At 45.6% G+C, this 15,114-nt stretch overlaps 1 protein-coding gene across 1 annotated transcript; it reads right to left on the bottom strand.

Moving 5' to 3' along the window:
- Positions 1-284: 284 nt before the first annotated feature.
- Positions 285-6,920, bottom strand: LOC125516626 (cyclin-dependent kinase D-1). The gene is made up of 7 exons (XM_048682000.2): positions 6,599-6,920; positions 5,638-5,936; positions 5,458-5,566; positions 4,630-4,755; positions 1,413-1,648; positions 1,004-1,327; positions 285-870 (listed from the first exon to the last, which is right to left on the bottom strand). Exons 1-7 carry the CDS (start codon positions 6,713-6,715, stop codon positions 807-809), a joined length of 1,275 nt encoding a protein of 424 aa, XP_048537957.1. The 5' UTR covers positions 6,716-6,920; the 3' UTR covers positions 285-806.
- Positions 6,921-15,114: the final 8,194 nt, after the last annotated feature.

Genomic DNA, 15,114 nt, shown 5'->3' with positions numbered 1-15,114 from the left:
GGAGCATTTATATCCATATGCCACCATTGTACATGCCCTAAGAGGTGTTTAGGGTGTGCAGTAATATGTTTTAAACGGTAACTTGAAGGTTGAAAATAGACTTTTCTCTTTCCAAATGGAAAAAAATCCTTAACTTTACTTGCCATACAGTAGAAAGTTAGAAACATGTTTAAGTTGATCAGCTCAAAATGAGCAATTGCGTGTTGATGCCTAAATATTTATTAAGTATTGAATGCATTAAAAATGTTGCTAACACTGCAATTATAATACTGCAACAACTCATCTGGAATCAACACTTTGAGTTTCTTTCATTTTCCTTTGTGTCCACCAATGCACTCACTGTTACATCGTCTTACAAGAATCAACATATAATATTATAACCTGCTCTTGGTTACAGGAATTACTGCACCTAACATGTCCGACTAAACAACACTCAAAAGCTCAATGTCCACACAAGAACAAAATGGAAATACATTTCTCGCCAGGGCAAACTCATTTATATATCCGATAAAGATTACAGACTGAGGTTCTCATACCCAATGAAGGTTACAGATTGAGGGGCCTTATGGAAATCGGCTAATTATAGGAATCACCTGTGCACGTCTCTTGGCGTAAATCAGCAACACATCTCTTCAGTTTCATTACAGGAATGAGCTTGGCTGGGCAGCACAGTTGATTGTGTCAGCGACCTTCAGTGAAGCTTTTATGGCTTTGGACACATTCTTTTGTTGAAATTGCCTCTTCAAAGAATATGTAGAAAAAATCAACACACCGGTGAGGGGAAAAATGATGCACGCAAACTTCTTTTACTCTGCATACTCGAATTCAGGATCCATATCTAATTTCCTTTTTAGACGCGACTTGTCGGCACTGCAAAAGAGGTTTAAATGGTCAATATTTCACATGAAGAGAGCTGAATAAATATAATCCTAGATTCAATAAGCTCACTGGTCACATTTTAGAAACTGGAATAAGTTCCAGTGGTCAGACTAGTGCTGTTTACCTATTCAATGTTGGTCGAGGAGCTGGTCGTGTGCCAAACACAACTCCAACATCAACTGACATTGGTATTCTAGAACTCTGACTGGACATGCCCTCGCTGCGCCTCATGCCTGTAGTAGGATGCTCTTCTGCTTTCTCTGCTCGATGAGCATTGATTTCCATCCCATCAGGGGCAGACACTCTGCGCAACTTCCTCGGCGGGGACACAACGACAGGGCCGCCCTGCAGATTCAGATCCGGTATCTTGTCATTCCCTGGGTCCCCTTTCAGCTTTGGCCTTGGCAGCAAATTTGGTTTTGTTGGCGCTGGTACTGACGAGAAGTACCTTCACATGAAACATAAGCACAGTTTTGTTAGAAATGCTGGTAACAGATAAAGGTTTGTGTTTCTGATCGGCCACATCGGCATACCTGTGTTCTAAAGCCTGCTGAGCAGTGATTCTTGCTTTTGGGTCATATGTGAACATTCTTGACAGAAGATCCAAAGCATCATCACTGGCCATTGGAAACAACGAACGAAGAGGAGGAGCAGAGACAAACTGGTATTCAACGTAATCTGGAAGGCAAACCATGTCTGGCCACTGAGAAGACTTTGGAGTTCCAAACGCTGCAAAGATCTTCCCAAGTTGATCAATGTCACTAGAACCCTGCATCATTTAATTTTAGTAACTTGGGAGTGTCCCTGAAAACTCATCGAATGCCAAAATGGAAGTTGCTAATCATTGACTTAAACTAGAGCTTCGCAGTTTCAAACTCAGGCACGCCCTTAAACATGTCACCCCAAACGAATTTTTGTTACCCTCCCTAAGGATCAATCCAGGAAAGCAGGTCATTCGCTAGAAGTAGCATCCTAAAGGATTTAAGAAACAGATGCTTAGAAATGCCACATGTGAGTGCTGTCCTAAATGGTCTATTGTACTCAATAAACTTGACAGTTGATAGGACTACAATATTTACAGGACTATAATATTTACGGAACTACCATATTTACAGGACCAAATAAACCTACAGAGAGAAATCTTATATAGTACTAAAAAATGTTTCCACTGAAAGTGGGACACTATTTTCTCTCTAGAAAAATCTAACAAACATTCTAGATCAACTGCAGCTTCAGAATCAGAAAAGGGTGGAAAGTGGCATACAAAGGCTCAGCAAGACTGCTTTCCTCATATGGAAATCTCCAAACCAGGACATATACCATAAAGCATTTGATGAGAATCTAAGATTTAAAATGAACTACCATTGACACCACTACAGCTAGTAAGAACTTGATGTATAACTTTAAACAAAAGTGAAGCCCACAATGATGAGTATAAACTATAGAGCATTGTTTCTCCAAGCATGAGTAATCATCATATGTGGTACCATTTGTTAGACAAATTTTTTGAGAAAATATCAGCAAATACATACTTCTAGTTCACTTATAACTGGCACCGGTTCTTATATTTGTCACCTTCCACACACTACCAATTTGTGTACCACTCTACCATAATGAACCGCACCCATGAACTTTTGATATTTTTCCATGCTTACATTTCCAATACACAACATAGACTGGGTCATATTAATGACTGGACGGGGGGGGGGGGGGGGGGGGGGCTGGCCTTATTAATAAAAAAGCCTTGATCGTTCATGTTATCTAGCCACACAGATTCTTTGGTATATTTCTACCTCAGATCAAGCCAGAGTTCTATAATACAAGCAGAATGATAACCAGTAAGTAAAAGTCCAATTTTCAGTGGTAAAAGCACCCTACTGGGCAACCAGAATCCAGAAGTGCCCAGAACAGTGTACACTGAAAACCTTTCTGCAGTTAAAACAAGTAGGCACCCTGCTCTAAGCTATTACGTTCACCCAAAACATATTATGCATATGCAGAGTGCACATAACCAAATAAACAAAAGACTATTATATCCTATTATATCACATGGGAAGAGGAAAAACACAAGGCATCATTTATACACAAGAGACTGGAAAGAAGAAGAGAAGTGATGCATTTTTCCTGCCAAGCTTGAGAAACCAAAATCAACATGGTATTTCCTTTTAGGTCTAGGGGTGTGTTTGAGTTGTGGTCAAAGTGCACCCTACCAAAACTTTGGTCATGACCCAAAGATTGGTCTTTGTTTGGATCTATGTTTTTAAGGCGGTAAAGCATCATAAGGCGGAGGAGGGCCGCTCTGACGCCTAAGCACCAAGGCGAGGCAAAGCGACGCCTTAAACATTGCAGGAAAAGAGTTATCAATAGGTCTGCACATAGTAATACTAGAAAAAGAGCAATGGCTGAAAGATGGGCCACTACTTATGCACCTCCCAGTGGCCCAAAAGCCCATCTGGTGGCCATATACACCCCCGTGAACTAATTCCACTATCTCCTTCCCTTCTTTCCCACCACAGCCGCCACGGCGCCACACCCTTCTGGTCCTCCCTCCTCTTCGCAGTCCCCCCTCCTCTTCATGGCCCCACCCTTCTCCCTCACAGCAGCAAGCCCCAGGAGCAGCCACAACTAGGGCAGCCAGGAGCCTCCAGTCCTCCCTCCTCTTCATGGTGCCGGGAGACAGCCAGGCCATCATCTCCAAGCCCCAGGAGCAGCCACAACTAGAGCAGGCACAGCCGTACACTCCATGTCTGTCTAAGGCGGGGTAGGCGCCTTGCCATCCTGGGGCGCCTCAACGCTTAGGCGACGCCTTAAAAACAGAGGTTTGGATTGTTGCCAATTTTTTGGCATGCCAATGAACTCTAGCCAACAGTAGTTCATTTTTCTTGCCAATATTGGCCAAATCATGGGCAACCAAAACCTCAACAAAAAATTTGGCTAGCCAATGCTTTGGTGGGGCAACCTTGGGCACAAACCACACCCTAGCTTTCGTCAGTTCTGGTTAAAAAAGAAAGCACAGTTCAAGGGAAAAACTAAATCTGGTAAAGCAGCCTAGTACCAACCACAACCATATCTCTGGAACCTAGTCATTGACCTAGACAAGAGAATGATTTATATGTAAACCAGCCCCACTGATTACCAAAATAACAATATTGTGAAGTTGAACTACATATTTCTGTGAACAAAAAAACAGGTATATCAAAATATGAACCGAGCTTACTTCATTTGAATTCTTTATTATCACTGCTATATTTCTTTTCTTTTCAGTTTTAACACGTCTGGCATAAATGCTTGCATGCTGTGTGGCTAGGAGCAATTAGCTCCCGGTTCACACAATCTACTGTCAAATGTTTGAATCCTCCAAAAGAAATTAAGTCATACTTTTTTTACATTAAATTAAGTCATACATTTTTTTGACATTAAATTAAGTCACACATGAAAGCAGTTTGTCTAGTTAATCCATTAGCGGGTTCAAAGCAATCTATTTTCTTGGACAACAAAAGAACCCCACTGGAGCAGACCAATTACCAGATTTTCCCAGTTGTACTTACAGTCTGTTCGAGCTTTCAAAACGATGTTCTGAGTTGTGACATAAAAACTGTTTCACCCATGCAGTTATCACATCATCAATGAACAGTGTACTTAGCCATACACATGTTACATTCAGAGTCACAGATAATATATCTTAATCAGAGATAGATTGAAATGAATAAATATATTGACCATATTGAGAAAACTAAGAGGCTGTTAAACCTGGAGAAATGGTCGTCTAAGCAGCAACTCGGCAAAAATACAACCAGCAGCCCAAACATCAACGGCAGATCCATACTGCTTAGTGCCAAACAGTAACTCTGGCGCTCGGTACCATCGTGCAAACACCTAAATGTGGTGAAAAAATAGTCAAATTCCAAGTGTCCATCAGGACAATGTAACTCAATCCAAAGATGAAGTGCAAATTAATCACATTGCAGTAAACCACACTATGAAATAAGCTTAGAGATGGTACTTGCCTAGGAGATGTTTAATGTTGTACTAATAAAAGTGATGGACTAAGAGTCTAAGATATCTTCCAGATATGATGTAACTTTTTACTGGGAGGATCTAATGTAACTTGCAAGAATGAAAATCCACAGCGAGTATAAATCATTTACAATAGTTAGCATCCTTTTCTAATCAGCATCAGTGTGTTTGAAAGAAGTATCCTTGTTAAGTCAATAATTTTTAGCATTTTTCATTATCACATCATCAATGAATCAACAAAGAGCAATTAATCGACAGACAAATTTATCTACCTCCCAAAGTGCCACGGTACTCCAAATTAATATTGTTATTGTTAATAATTGTATGATCGACAAATACTGGCAAGCATGTATCATGCTCTTAATGGATAAGCAGAAAATTAGAAGCATCAAGCAGCACTATACAGATGGCCTAGAGGCATATAAAGCATAAGAAGTAATAATACTACTTCAAGAAAGTTGTCACCGTACATTTTTATCTTATGACCAGTTTCTGGGATTTCTAAGAATCCGGGACACAGTTAAACAGAATGCATATTTACATAGATCTATTAACAAGAACCTGGTGAGTGAAGTTCCGTTCTGGGCTCCCGAATATGCGTGCTAGACCAAAATCACCAAGCTTGAGCTGTCCTTCAGCACCAATAAGTAGATTATTTGGTTTCATATCCCTGCAGTACAGCTTCTGTTAAAGACTCGAATGTTGTTTTCTCAAAAAGAAAATTAGCCAGATAGTAGGTACCTGTGCAGCACCCATTTCTTATGGCAAAAGGCTAGACCTTTCAACATCATCTGAATATAAGATTTTATGTCCGCTGGAGATAATACAATGTTTCTATCACGAATGACTGCTTCCAGGTCTGTTTCCATAAACTCAAATACAAGGTGCAAGTTTCCCTTGTAAGGGAAAGCATCAATCAACTCTATAATATTAGGATCTTTGAGCTCCTTAAGCAGCTTGATTTCCCTCAATGCAGTGAAGTTGACGCCTTCCTTGTACTTCCCTAGGCGGATTCGCTTGATTGCAACTGTCTCCCCGGTCTGAAAACAAAAGGCATGCCATTTATGATCATTAGCTCAAACGGACTGAAGTATCACAATGAAACCTGAGCAAGCATCGTCAAGAGCAGAATGAAACCTGTCAAGATTAAATCCTAGAGAACTGAAAGAGTTAACTTGGGAATACTGAACACCTCTTGAATGAAATTTTAACACCTTGGACCCCTAGCCCTACTATCCAGAGACGAAAGACTATTAAGGACCAAATGGCATGACCTGTTATTCCACTACAACAGATTTGCCAAAACCTGCACTGCAGCTAAAACCCACCATAGTGTGAGTGTCAACAGGACCAGCTCAATCAGCGATGCCAGTGATCGAACGAAACAAGGTGAATTACATTCTCCTGGGAGCTAATACGCATGGCGGGAGGCTAGCCTGCTCGGCTTCGGCTGAGAAACAACCCTAGCCAATTCACGCCGAGCCCAGAACAACCAGCGAGGCCAATTAACAGAGCTGCCGCTACCAAAAGCCCTAAACCCTAAGCTGAATCGCTCCCACAACCAATATCCACCACAAAGCAGACGGACGGACCAAGGGGGGGCGGAGCCGCCTGTGGCCTAATTCTCGAGGGGCGGGCGCAGATCAGCGCGCCGCGAGGGTTTAGGGGCGGGGGCGGGGGCGGGGGGGAGGGAAGGTCCGACCTTGGTGTCGATGGCCTTGAAGACGACCCCGTACGTGCCCTCTCCGAGGACCTCGCGCTTGAGGTAGCGGTCCGTGACGCGCTTCTCGCCCGCGTCGTCGCCGCCGCCGCTCGCCATGTGGGGCGGGGCCCGCCGCCAGCCTCCCCTCCGGAGGGGGCGGCGCAGGCGAGGGGGATCCCGGAGAGCGCGCGGGAGGGGGCGCTGCGGGAGGGGCCGACGGGGGGCGAGGGGGCGGCGGGTGGGGGAGCGGCGAGGTGCGGCCCTGCCGTTCAGCGCCGGGGGGAAGAGGAAGGAGGAAAAGGAAAATTCCGTGTTTTCGCACTTTATTTCGGCCTAGGTGTTTGTAAATGGGTTTGCCTTTTCTTTCTTGGTCGTTGGACCGCTCCTCCACGCCCGTTTGTGGATCGGAAGTCGGATTGAGTTGGGCCAGCTCGCTGATGAGGGTTCCGTTGGTGTTGTTTCGGACCGTTTGAATCGCGAGCAAAGACGACCTAGGGCAGAGCCTAGTACCGAGGGTGTATCAGTTTTTCTTTCACGTCTCGCAAAAAAAAAAGTTTTTCTTTCACGAACTGATCCTAGTTCGAACGGTCACCAGATTTCAAGTCCTGTACGTACTTGCATTGTTCTATTTTTCTGGATTTATTGCAGCCTTCCGGCGATGTGCGTCATAGGTGTGAGTGTGACGACCAACCCATCAAATGTGCTACAAAGGCGTCTGTCAATCTCAAGATGATGTGCCGACTCGATCTCTCTGAAATGCTCGTAGGATAAAATGTGTGTATATGTGTTTATAGAGATGAGTGTATGTGCGTATGTATAAGCATCTACATCTGTGTTGTGTTAAAAGAATAGTTTTTCTTTCTAGAACCACACATCTATTATAAAAGATTCACTAAAATAGAAAAGCATCTCAAACATAATTAAAAAAACATCAAGGTTTATGGACCATCTAACTACCACTGCCATCGCAAGAAAGCCGTCGACACGTTGCTATCGCCGCTCCCATAATGGAGCCGTCATGACCTGGTCGTGAAGCTGTCATCGGTGCGGACGAACGCCGTCGCCTCCACCTCAACCCTCTGGAAGCGGATCCGTTCCACGAGCGCGCGACACCAGCCAGGAGCTTGCGCTTGTCGACCATGGTGTTATGGAAGACGATAGGCCTTCCGCTCATGTCCAGGATCTGTATGGAGATCCTGGCCTTGGTGGTGGTCTGGGCGTATCCCTTGGGGAGTATGGGGCGGTGCTGACTCTGAAGGTGACGACGTGGTGGTGCACCCCGGAGGCGTCACGAAACAAAGCCGCCAGCTGCATCTCGACTCGCCACTCGTGGCCGCGAAAGTAGAAGTGGTCGGAAGTCTGCTGCTCGTCGAGGAGCTGTGAGGCGGAGTAGTTGCAAACCCTAAAGGCACGTGTGGTGGACTTGGTGCCCATGGTGGGCAAGATGACCATGAACCATGGTTGAAGATCATAGTTCATCTGATGATCCTCCAACGCAGCACGTGGAGTCGTAGTAGTACACACAAGTGGGTACCTGTTCTAAATGAGTAAATTATAGGAAACTACCACTTTAAAGGTTAGATTAACAGAAAATATTATGTTACACTCTTTTGGCAGTAAACATAAATGTTGTATAATCATTTTACAAAAACCATCGACGGATTTGGTTCATTTAAGTGCATTTATACGGCAGATGGGGCCCTTTTCGTTGATGTGGCGTAACGTTTTGCGAAAGACAACACTAGATGGATCAAAAAGCAAAAAACAACCCCCCCCCCCTAACATTCTCCCCTCGTGCCGCCTAGGCCCTTTCCCCGTCTTCCTGGACTTTGTCCAGCCACCACAGTCAGCCTCGTTCCCACAACCGCCCGAGAAGAGGAGCTCCTCATCCCGCGTGTGCCTGACGCCACCTTCCTTGGACTAGATGGGTTGATCACCACCACATGCCAGCCGACGCCGCCACTCGACTGCGCGCATCGTGACGGCCTTGAGACCAGGCGGGTAAGGGCCCACCTCGAGCTAGCTCCGGTGCTCCTTGTGTGACTCCATCACGATGGTGCCTTCGATGAACCACACGCGGCCGCGTACCACCATGCGAGCCACCGACGACGGTGTGCGCAGGCGCTCCAGGCGACGCCACCTTGTTCGGATCCTGCAAGAGATGTCGCGTCGGTGCCCCGGTTTGGCCTCTTGCTCCAAGGAGACGTCCAACGCCGCCACTTTGTCCGGATCCAACGAGGGATGCCGCGCCGTCGCCCCGGTTGGCCTCTTGCGCGAGGGAAACGCCCAGCGCCGTCACCTCATCCGGATCTGACGAGGGATGCCGCGCTACCGCCCCGGTTTGGCCTCTTGCGCGAAGGAGACATGCAGCTCCACGAGTGTTGACCGCCCCAACCGGCGGCGAGGATGCAGGTCGGCTATTTGCATTTTTTTTCTTTTTGATTCAAGGGTGTCTGTGTAAAATCTATGAACTAGTTTGTAAATTTAGATTAAAATTGTTTTGGCAGGAAATGTTACACCACGGAGGCAAAAAAGGCCCCAACTGTCATAAGTGTGCTTAATCGAGCCAAATCCGCCGATCAATAATTTTTACAAAAAGACTACATAAGATATGGTGTTTTCTACCAAAAAAAGTAATGAAGTATTTTCTGTTACTCTAGCATTCAAAGTGATGGTTTCCTATAATTTACTTGTCCTAAATAGGTAGATATAGACGGGCTGGCACTCCGGCAGGATGCAATTTAGGCTATGTTCGGTACCACTCTGCTCCACAACTCTAGAAACGAAATTGGCGGAGCTACGATACAAAACGGTGGAGTTGCATTTCCCCCGCTCCGCAGATTCCAGAAGCGGGCAACTACTGAACAGGGCCTTACTTGTCCTAAATAGATAGACATAGGCGGGCTGGCACTCCGGAGCCCGGTACCGCTTTCTTTTTGTGCAAAGAAAAAATGCGAAGGGAACCCGGCACCCCGAGTCCTCTTGTCGAGCTTCTTCCTTCCGTGGCCAATTCCAACAATAGTTCCCCTATCTCTAGATTAATCGCTATTTACAAATTAAGGCAAAACGAAAACTCTCCAACATATCACGTAAATCTTTCTTAACTTTAGAGGATTATAATAAATCTGTCTCAATCTCATCTCAGGTTTACGGAAAGATGTCCTTTCCATATAGTTTTGGTGGAATAGTAACCGCTTAAAACTTTAACATGCGCCCCGCCGGAATGTCGCCACCTCGCAGAAACCTTGCCAGAACGGTGCCGTGCCGCCGCCCGCGCCCACATCGGCGCCCCTCGCCCATGGCCATCACGCTGTCATTGGCTTGCGGGCCCTAAGCCATTTAGCTAGTTTTGTTTAATAAAAAATAAAATACAGATAGATTTAGGGAAAGATATTTACGGGAACTGACAAAAGTTGCTCCTGAACAACCGTTTTTTAAAATTACGATTCTTGTAAAAAATTTAAGAAAACTGTTAGTGTTGCTCTTAGGGATGCAAATTGATTGGTGTTAGGGTGCCCTCAGACCCTAGCTTGTTCATAAATACACTAACAATTCTAGGAAAAAGGTCTTGTGGACTTTTAGTTCATTTGACTGGACTAGTTACGGGGTGCGTAGAGGTTTGTCTTCGACGGATCTCATGAAATTTGGTCGGCGTTTGTTTTCGATGGATTCATATGGATCAGGTCTTCTTTCGTGAGTGGTCGTGTGTCTATAGGTTCCTCCGCTGGTCCTCTAAGGCCTTAGCACGATGACTTTTCGATTGTTTATATAAAAAGATTTGCCCGGCTCCAGTGAGATGACGGCGACACGGCTCGGCTCGTCCCAATGCTTCTAGTCGTCGCTAGGTGGTCTACAGACCTAGATGTATTTTTTACTTTTGATATTCTTTGTACTACCTTAACAGTTAATGAATGGATCAAAAGTTTTTCCCGCAAGAAAAGACAGGGTACACATTTTTTTAGTTGTGAAGGTACACTTTAGATTACCCATTTGCATGATTATTTGTGGTGGATTGAAAACAGAAGGACGCTGATAACTACCACACGTGTGGGCGTTAAAAAATCTGCCCACACGTTCTGTGTGGTGCCTAAGAGGACCAGCCCACACGTCTGTGTGTGGGCAAAACAATTAGCGCCCACACACCTCTTTTTTCCCTCCCGGTTCCTCTTACACGCGTGCGTGTGGGCGAAATAGATAACGCCCACACGCGCGGTACGTCAGGCCTCGTACCTCGTGGTCCCGCGTGTTGGGGAACGTAGTAATTTCAAAAAAATTCCTATGCACACGCAAGATCATGGTGATGCATAGCAACGAGAGGGGAGAGTGTGATCTACGTACCCTTGTAGACCGACAGCGGAAGCATTAGCACAACGCGGTTGATGTAGTCGTACGTCTTCACGGCCCGACCGATCAAGCACCGAAACTACGACACCTCCGAGTTCTAGCACACGTTCAGCTCGATGACGATCCCCGGACTCCGATCCAGCAAAGTGTCGGGGAAGAGTTCCGTCAGCATGACGGCTTGGTGACGATCTTGATGTCTACCGTCGCAGGGCTTCGCCTAAGCACCGCTACAATATTATCGAGGATTATGGTGGAGGGGGGCACCGCACACGGCTAAGAAATCTCAAGGATCAATTGTTGTGTCTAGAGGTGCCCCCCTGCCCTCGTATATAAAGGAGCAAGGGGGAGGAGGCCGGCCCTAGGAGGGGCTCGCCAGGGAGTAGGATTCCTACTCCTAGTTGGAGTAGGTTTCCTCCTTTCCTAGTCCAACTAGGAGAAGGGGGGAAAGGGGGGAAGAGGGGAAGGAAGGGAGAGAGGGGCTGCGCCCCAAACCCCTTGTCCAATTCGGACTGGGCTTGGGAGGGGCGCGCGTCACCTCCTGGTCCTTCCCACTAAGGCCCATTAAGGCCCATTGCTTTTCCTCGTATTCCCGTAACTCTCCGGTACCTCCGAAAATACCCGAATCACTCGGAACCTTTCCGATGTTCGAATATAGTCGTCCAATATATCGATCTTTACGTCTCGACCATTTCGAGACTCCTCGTCATGTCCCCGATCTCATCCGGGACTCCGAACTCCTTCGGTACATCAAAACTCATAAACTCATAATATAACTGTCATCGAAACCTTAAGCGTGCGGACCCTACGGGTTCGAGAACAATGTAGACATGACCGAGACACGTCTCCGGTCAATAACCAATAGCGGAACCTGGATGCTCATATTGGCTCCCACATATGCTACGAAGATCTTTATCGGTCAGACCGCATAACAACATACGTTGTTCCCTTTGTCATCGGTATGTTACTTGCCCGAGATTCGATCGTCGGTATCTTAATACCTAGTTCAATCTCGTTACCAGCAAGTCTCTTTACTCGTTCCGTAATACATCATCTCACAACTAACTCATTAGTTGCAATGCTTGCAAGGCTTATGTGATGTGCATTACTGAGAGGGCCCAGAGATACCTCTCCGACAATCGGAGTGACAAATCCTAATCTCGAAATACGCCAACCCAACATGTACCTTTGGATACACATGTAGAGCTCCTTTATAATCACCCAGTTACGTTGTGACGTTTGGTAGCACACAAAGTGTTCCTCCGGCAAACGGGAGTTGCATAATCTCATAGCCATAGGAACATGTATAAGTCATGAAGAAAGCAATAGCAACATACTAAACGATCGGGTGCTAAGCTAATGGAATGGGTCATGTCAATCACATCATTCTTCTAATGATGTGACCCCGTTAATCAAATAACAACTCTTTTGTTTATGGTTAGGAAACATAACCATCTTCGATTAACGAGCTAGTCAAGTAGAGGCATACTAGTGACACTCTGTTTGTCTATGTATTCACACATGTATTATGTTTCCGGTTAATACAATTATAGCATGAATAATAAACATTTATCATGATATAAGGAAATAAATAATAACTTTATTATTGCCTCTAGGGCATATTTCCTTCACCGCACGCCCCACGTGACACGCGCGCCCCGCAGTTGCCATGGGTCGGACCCTCGTCCATGTTCGTTTAAGTGCAGTTGCCATGTCGCTGAACTACGGTTGCCATGTCGGACAACTATAGTTGCCATGTTTGCTCAACTGCAGTTGCCATCTCAGGTCAAAGTTCCAGATTGCCATTTTTTGGACAACTACAGCTGTTGCCATGTGTGGTCTGGTCTACTACAGTTGCCATGATTTCAAAACTTTAGGAGTTGCCACCTACTAACACTAGGCAGTTGCCATGTAGCGCTATAAAAAAAGGCATGGCAAAAAACATGTTCGGGTAAAAGAGAGAGCCATGTGCTCACAAACACGCTAGGGCAGTTGTGATTTAAAAAGAAAGAGTTACCATATGCTTATGTGCACGCTAGGGCAGTTTGCCATGTACCATGCAAAACATATGACAACTGACATGTTCGGGTAAAAAAAGAGAGTTGCCATCTGCTTGCAATCATACTAGGGCAGTTGCCATGTACACTACAAAACATACTAGGGCAGTTTCCATGTACACTAACATATGGCAACTGACATGTTCGGGTAAAAAAAAGAGAGAGTTGACATCTACTTGCAATCATACTAGGGCAGTTGCCATGTACACTGCAAAACGCATGGCAACTGGCAGCTTGGGTGTGGGAGAGGAGGCGGGTGTGTGGGCGAGATGGCAAACGCCCACACACCAACCCTTGTGCGTGACTGAAAACTAGTGTGTGGGCGAACTGCTAAACGCCCACACACCGGCCCCTCCATATGATAAAGCGGATGTGTGGGCGACCTCTCTCACACACCACACACGCGAGTTGTCCTACGTGGCATACAAAATTAGCTAATTCATGCCAAGATTCGTGCATAAGTTACTGGACGGTGATGGAGGCGTGTGGACGAGTTGGTTAACGCCCACACGTGTGGGCGTTAACATTTTCGAAACAGAAACATGTCCGGTGAAGTAGAGAAGAAGAAAATAGAAACCTGCTCGGACTCAGCGCGTCCAGTTCCAATCCAAACTTTCCTACTCCTGAAAGTATACACTGTAGGGGAAGAGCAATGAGGGCTTCAGTTGTGGTTTAGGGCATCTTCAACGTTCACCCTCAACCCACCTGTAACTGTCTAGACTGTGCCGTCTATACATATTTTATCATTTAATGCAGTCTTGTATCAATCTGCTCTGTGATTTCAACATCAATTTTTGGCAAACCAAAAGTAAAACGGGGTAGGGGGCTTTACGTTCGAACCGCTGCGACGCAAGTGTCCAACAACACTGGCCCAACCAAACCCCCTCCCTCGCTCGTGTCCTTTCTCACCCGAAGCAGCCAGCGCCACTCTAGGGCGTTAGTGCTATATTCATGCCAACCTCGAGTGGACGCAACCTCTTACGTCGCCTCGGCACTGAAGTGCCGCCCCAGCCGAGAGCGCCGCCCACGCCGCTTTCTCGGTGCATGTGACTGCTTCGCGTTCAAATGGTAGCCCGTCTGTCCACCTACCTACAACAAACATGTGCGGATGTCGAGGAACCTGCTTCGATGCCCCTCCCCTCCCCCACATTAACCACCTCGCTGGCGCATCCAACCTCCTCCGCTCTCTTTCTCCTCTCTGCACGACGCCGCCATGGCCTCCTCGGGCTCCAAAGCCATTTGGGACAACCTCCCATCCTAGTAAAAGAAGGAGATCGCCGCCATTACAGTCGGCTAGCAGGCCGATAGGCAGGCGGAGCCTAGTGTTGCGAACGCCTGATAACCCACAAGTGTAGGGGATCATTGTAGCTTTTTTGATAAATACGAGTGTCGAACCCAACGCGGAGATAAAGGTAGAATTTATATTCCCTTTAAGTTCTATCGACCAACGATACAACTCTACGCACACTTAACGTTTGATTTTACCTAGAACAAATATGAAATTAGAAGTACTTTGTAGGTGTAATACTAGAACTACTTTGCAAGAATAAAACTAGGAGTACTTTTCGAGATAATAAAAGTTAGTTACTTAATAGAAAGCTTTTTGTAACACAAGAGAAGGATTTGTCCCTAGGCAATCGATAACTAGACCGGTAATCATTGTTGCAATTTTATATGAGGGAGAGGCATGGGCTAACATACTTTTCGTACTTGGATCATATGCACTTATGATTGAAACTCTAGCAAGCATCCGCAACTACTAAAGATTATTAAGGTAAAACCCAACCATAGCATTAAATAACAAGTCCTCTTTACTCCCATACGCAACAACCCCCTTACTTAGATGTAAACTTATGTCACTCTAGCCACTCAATATAACCGAATTATGAATGTATTGCAAGACCATACAACGGGAATAGAGAGATTACACTGCTACATATATATAGAGTGGGGAGAGTTGGTGATGACGGCGGCGAAGTTATTGGTGTAGATTGTCGTCACAATGGTTGCCTCGGTGGTGTTCCTGAAGGAAATATGCCCTAGAGGCAATAATAAAGTTGTTATTTATATTTCCTTATATCATGATAATTTTTTTATTATTCATGCTAGAATTGTATT

This window comes from Triticum urartu, chromosome 1A (assembly GCF_056163025.1).
Source record: "Triticum urartu cultivar PI428250 chromosome 1A, HENAU_Tu73, whole genome shotgun sequence".
NCBI classification, from domain to species: Eukaryota; Viridiplantae; Streptophyta; class Magnoliopsida; order Poales; family Poaceae; genus Triticum; species Triticum urartu.
This window is presented reverse-complemented; position numbering and strand designations above follow the sequence as displayed.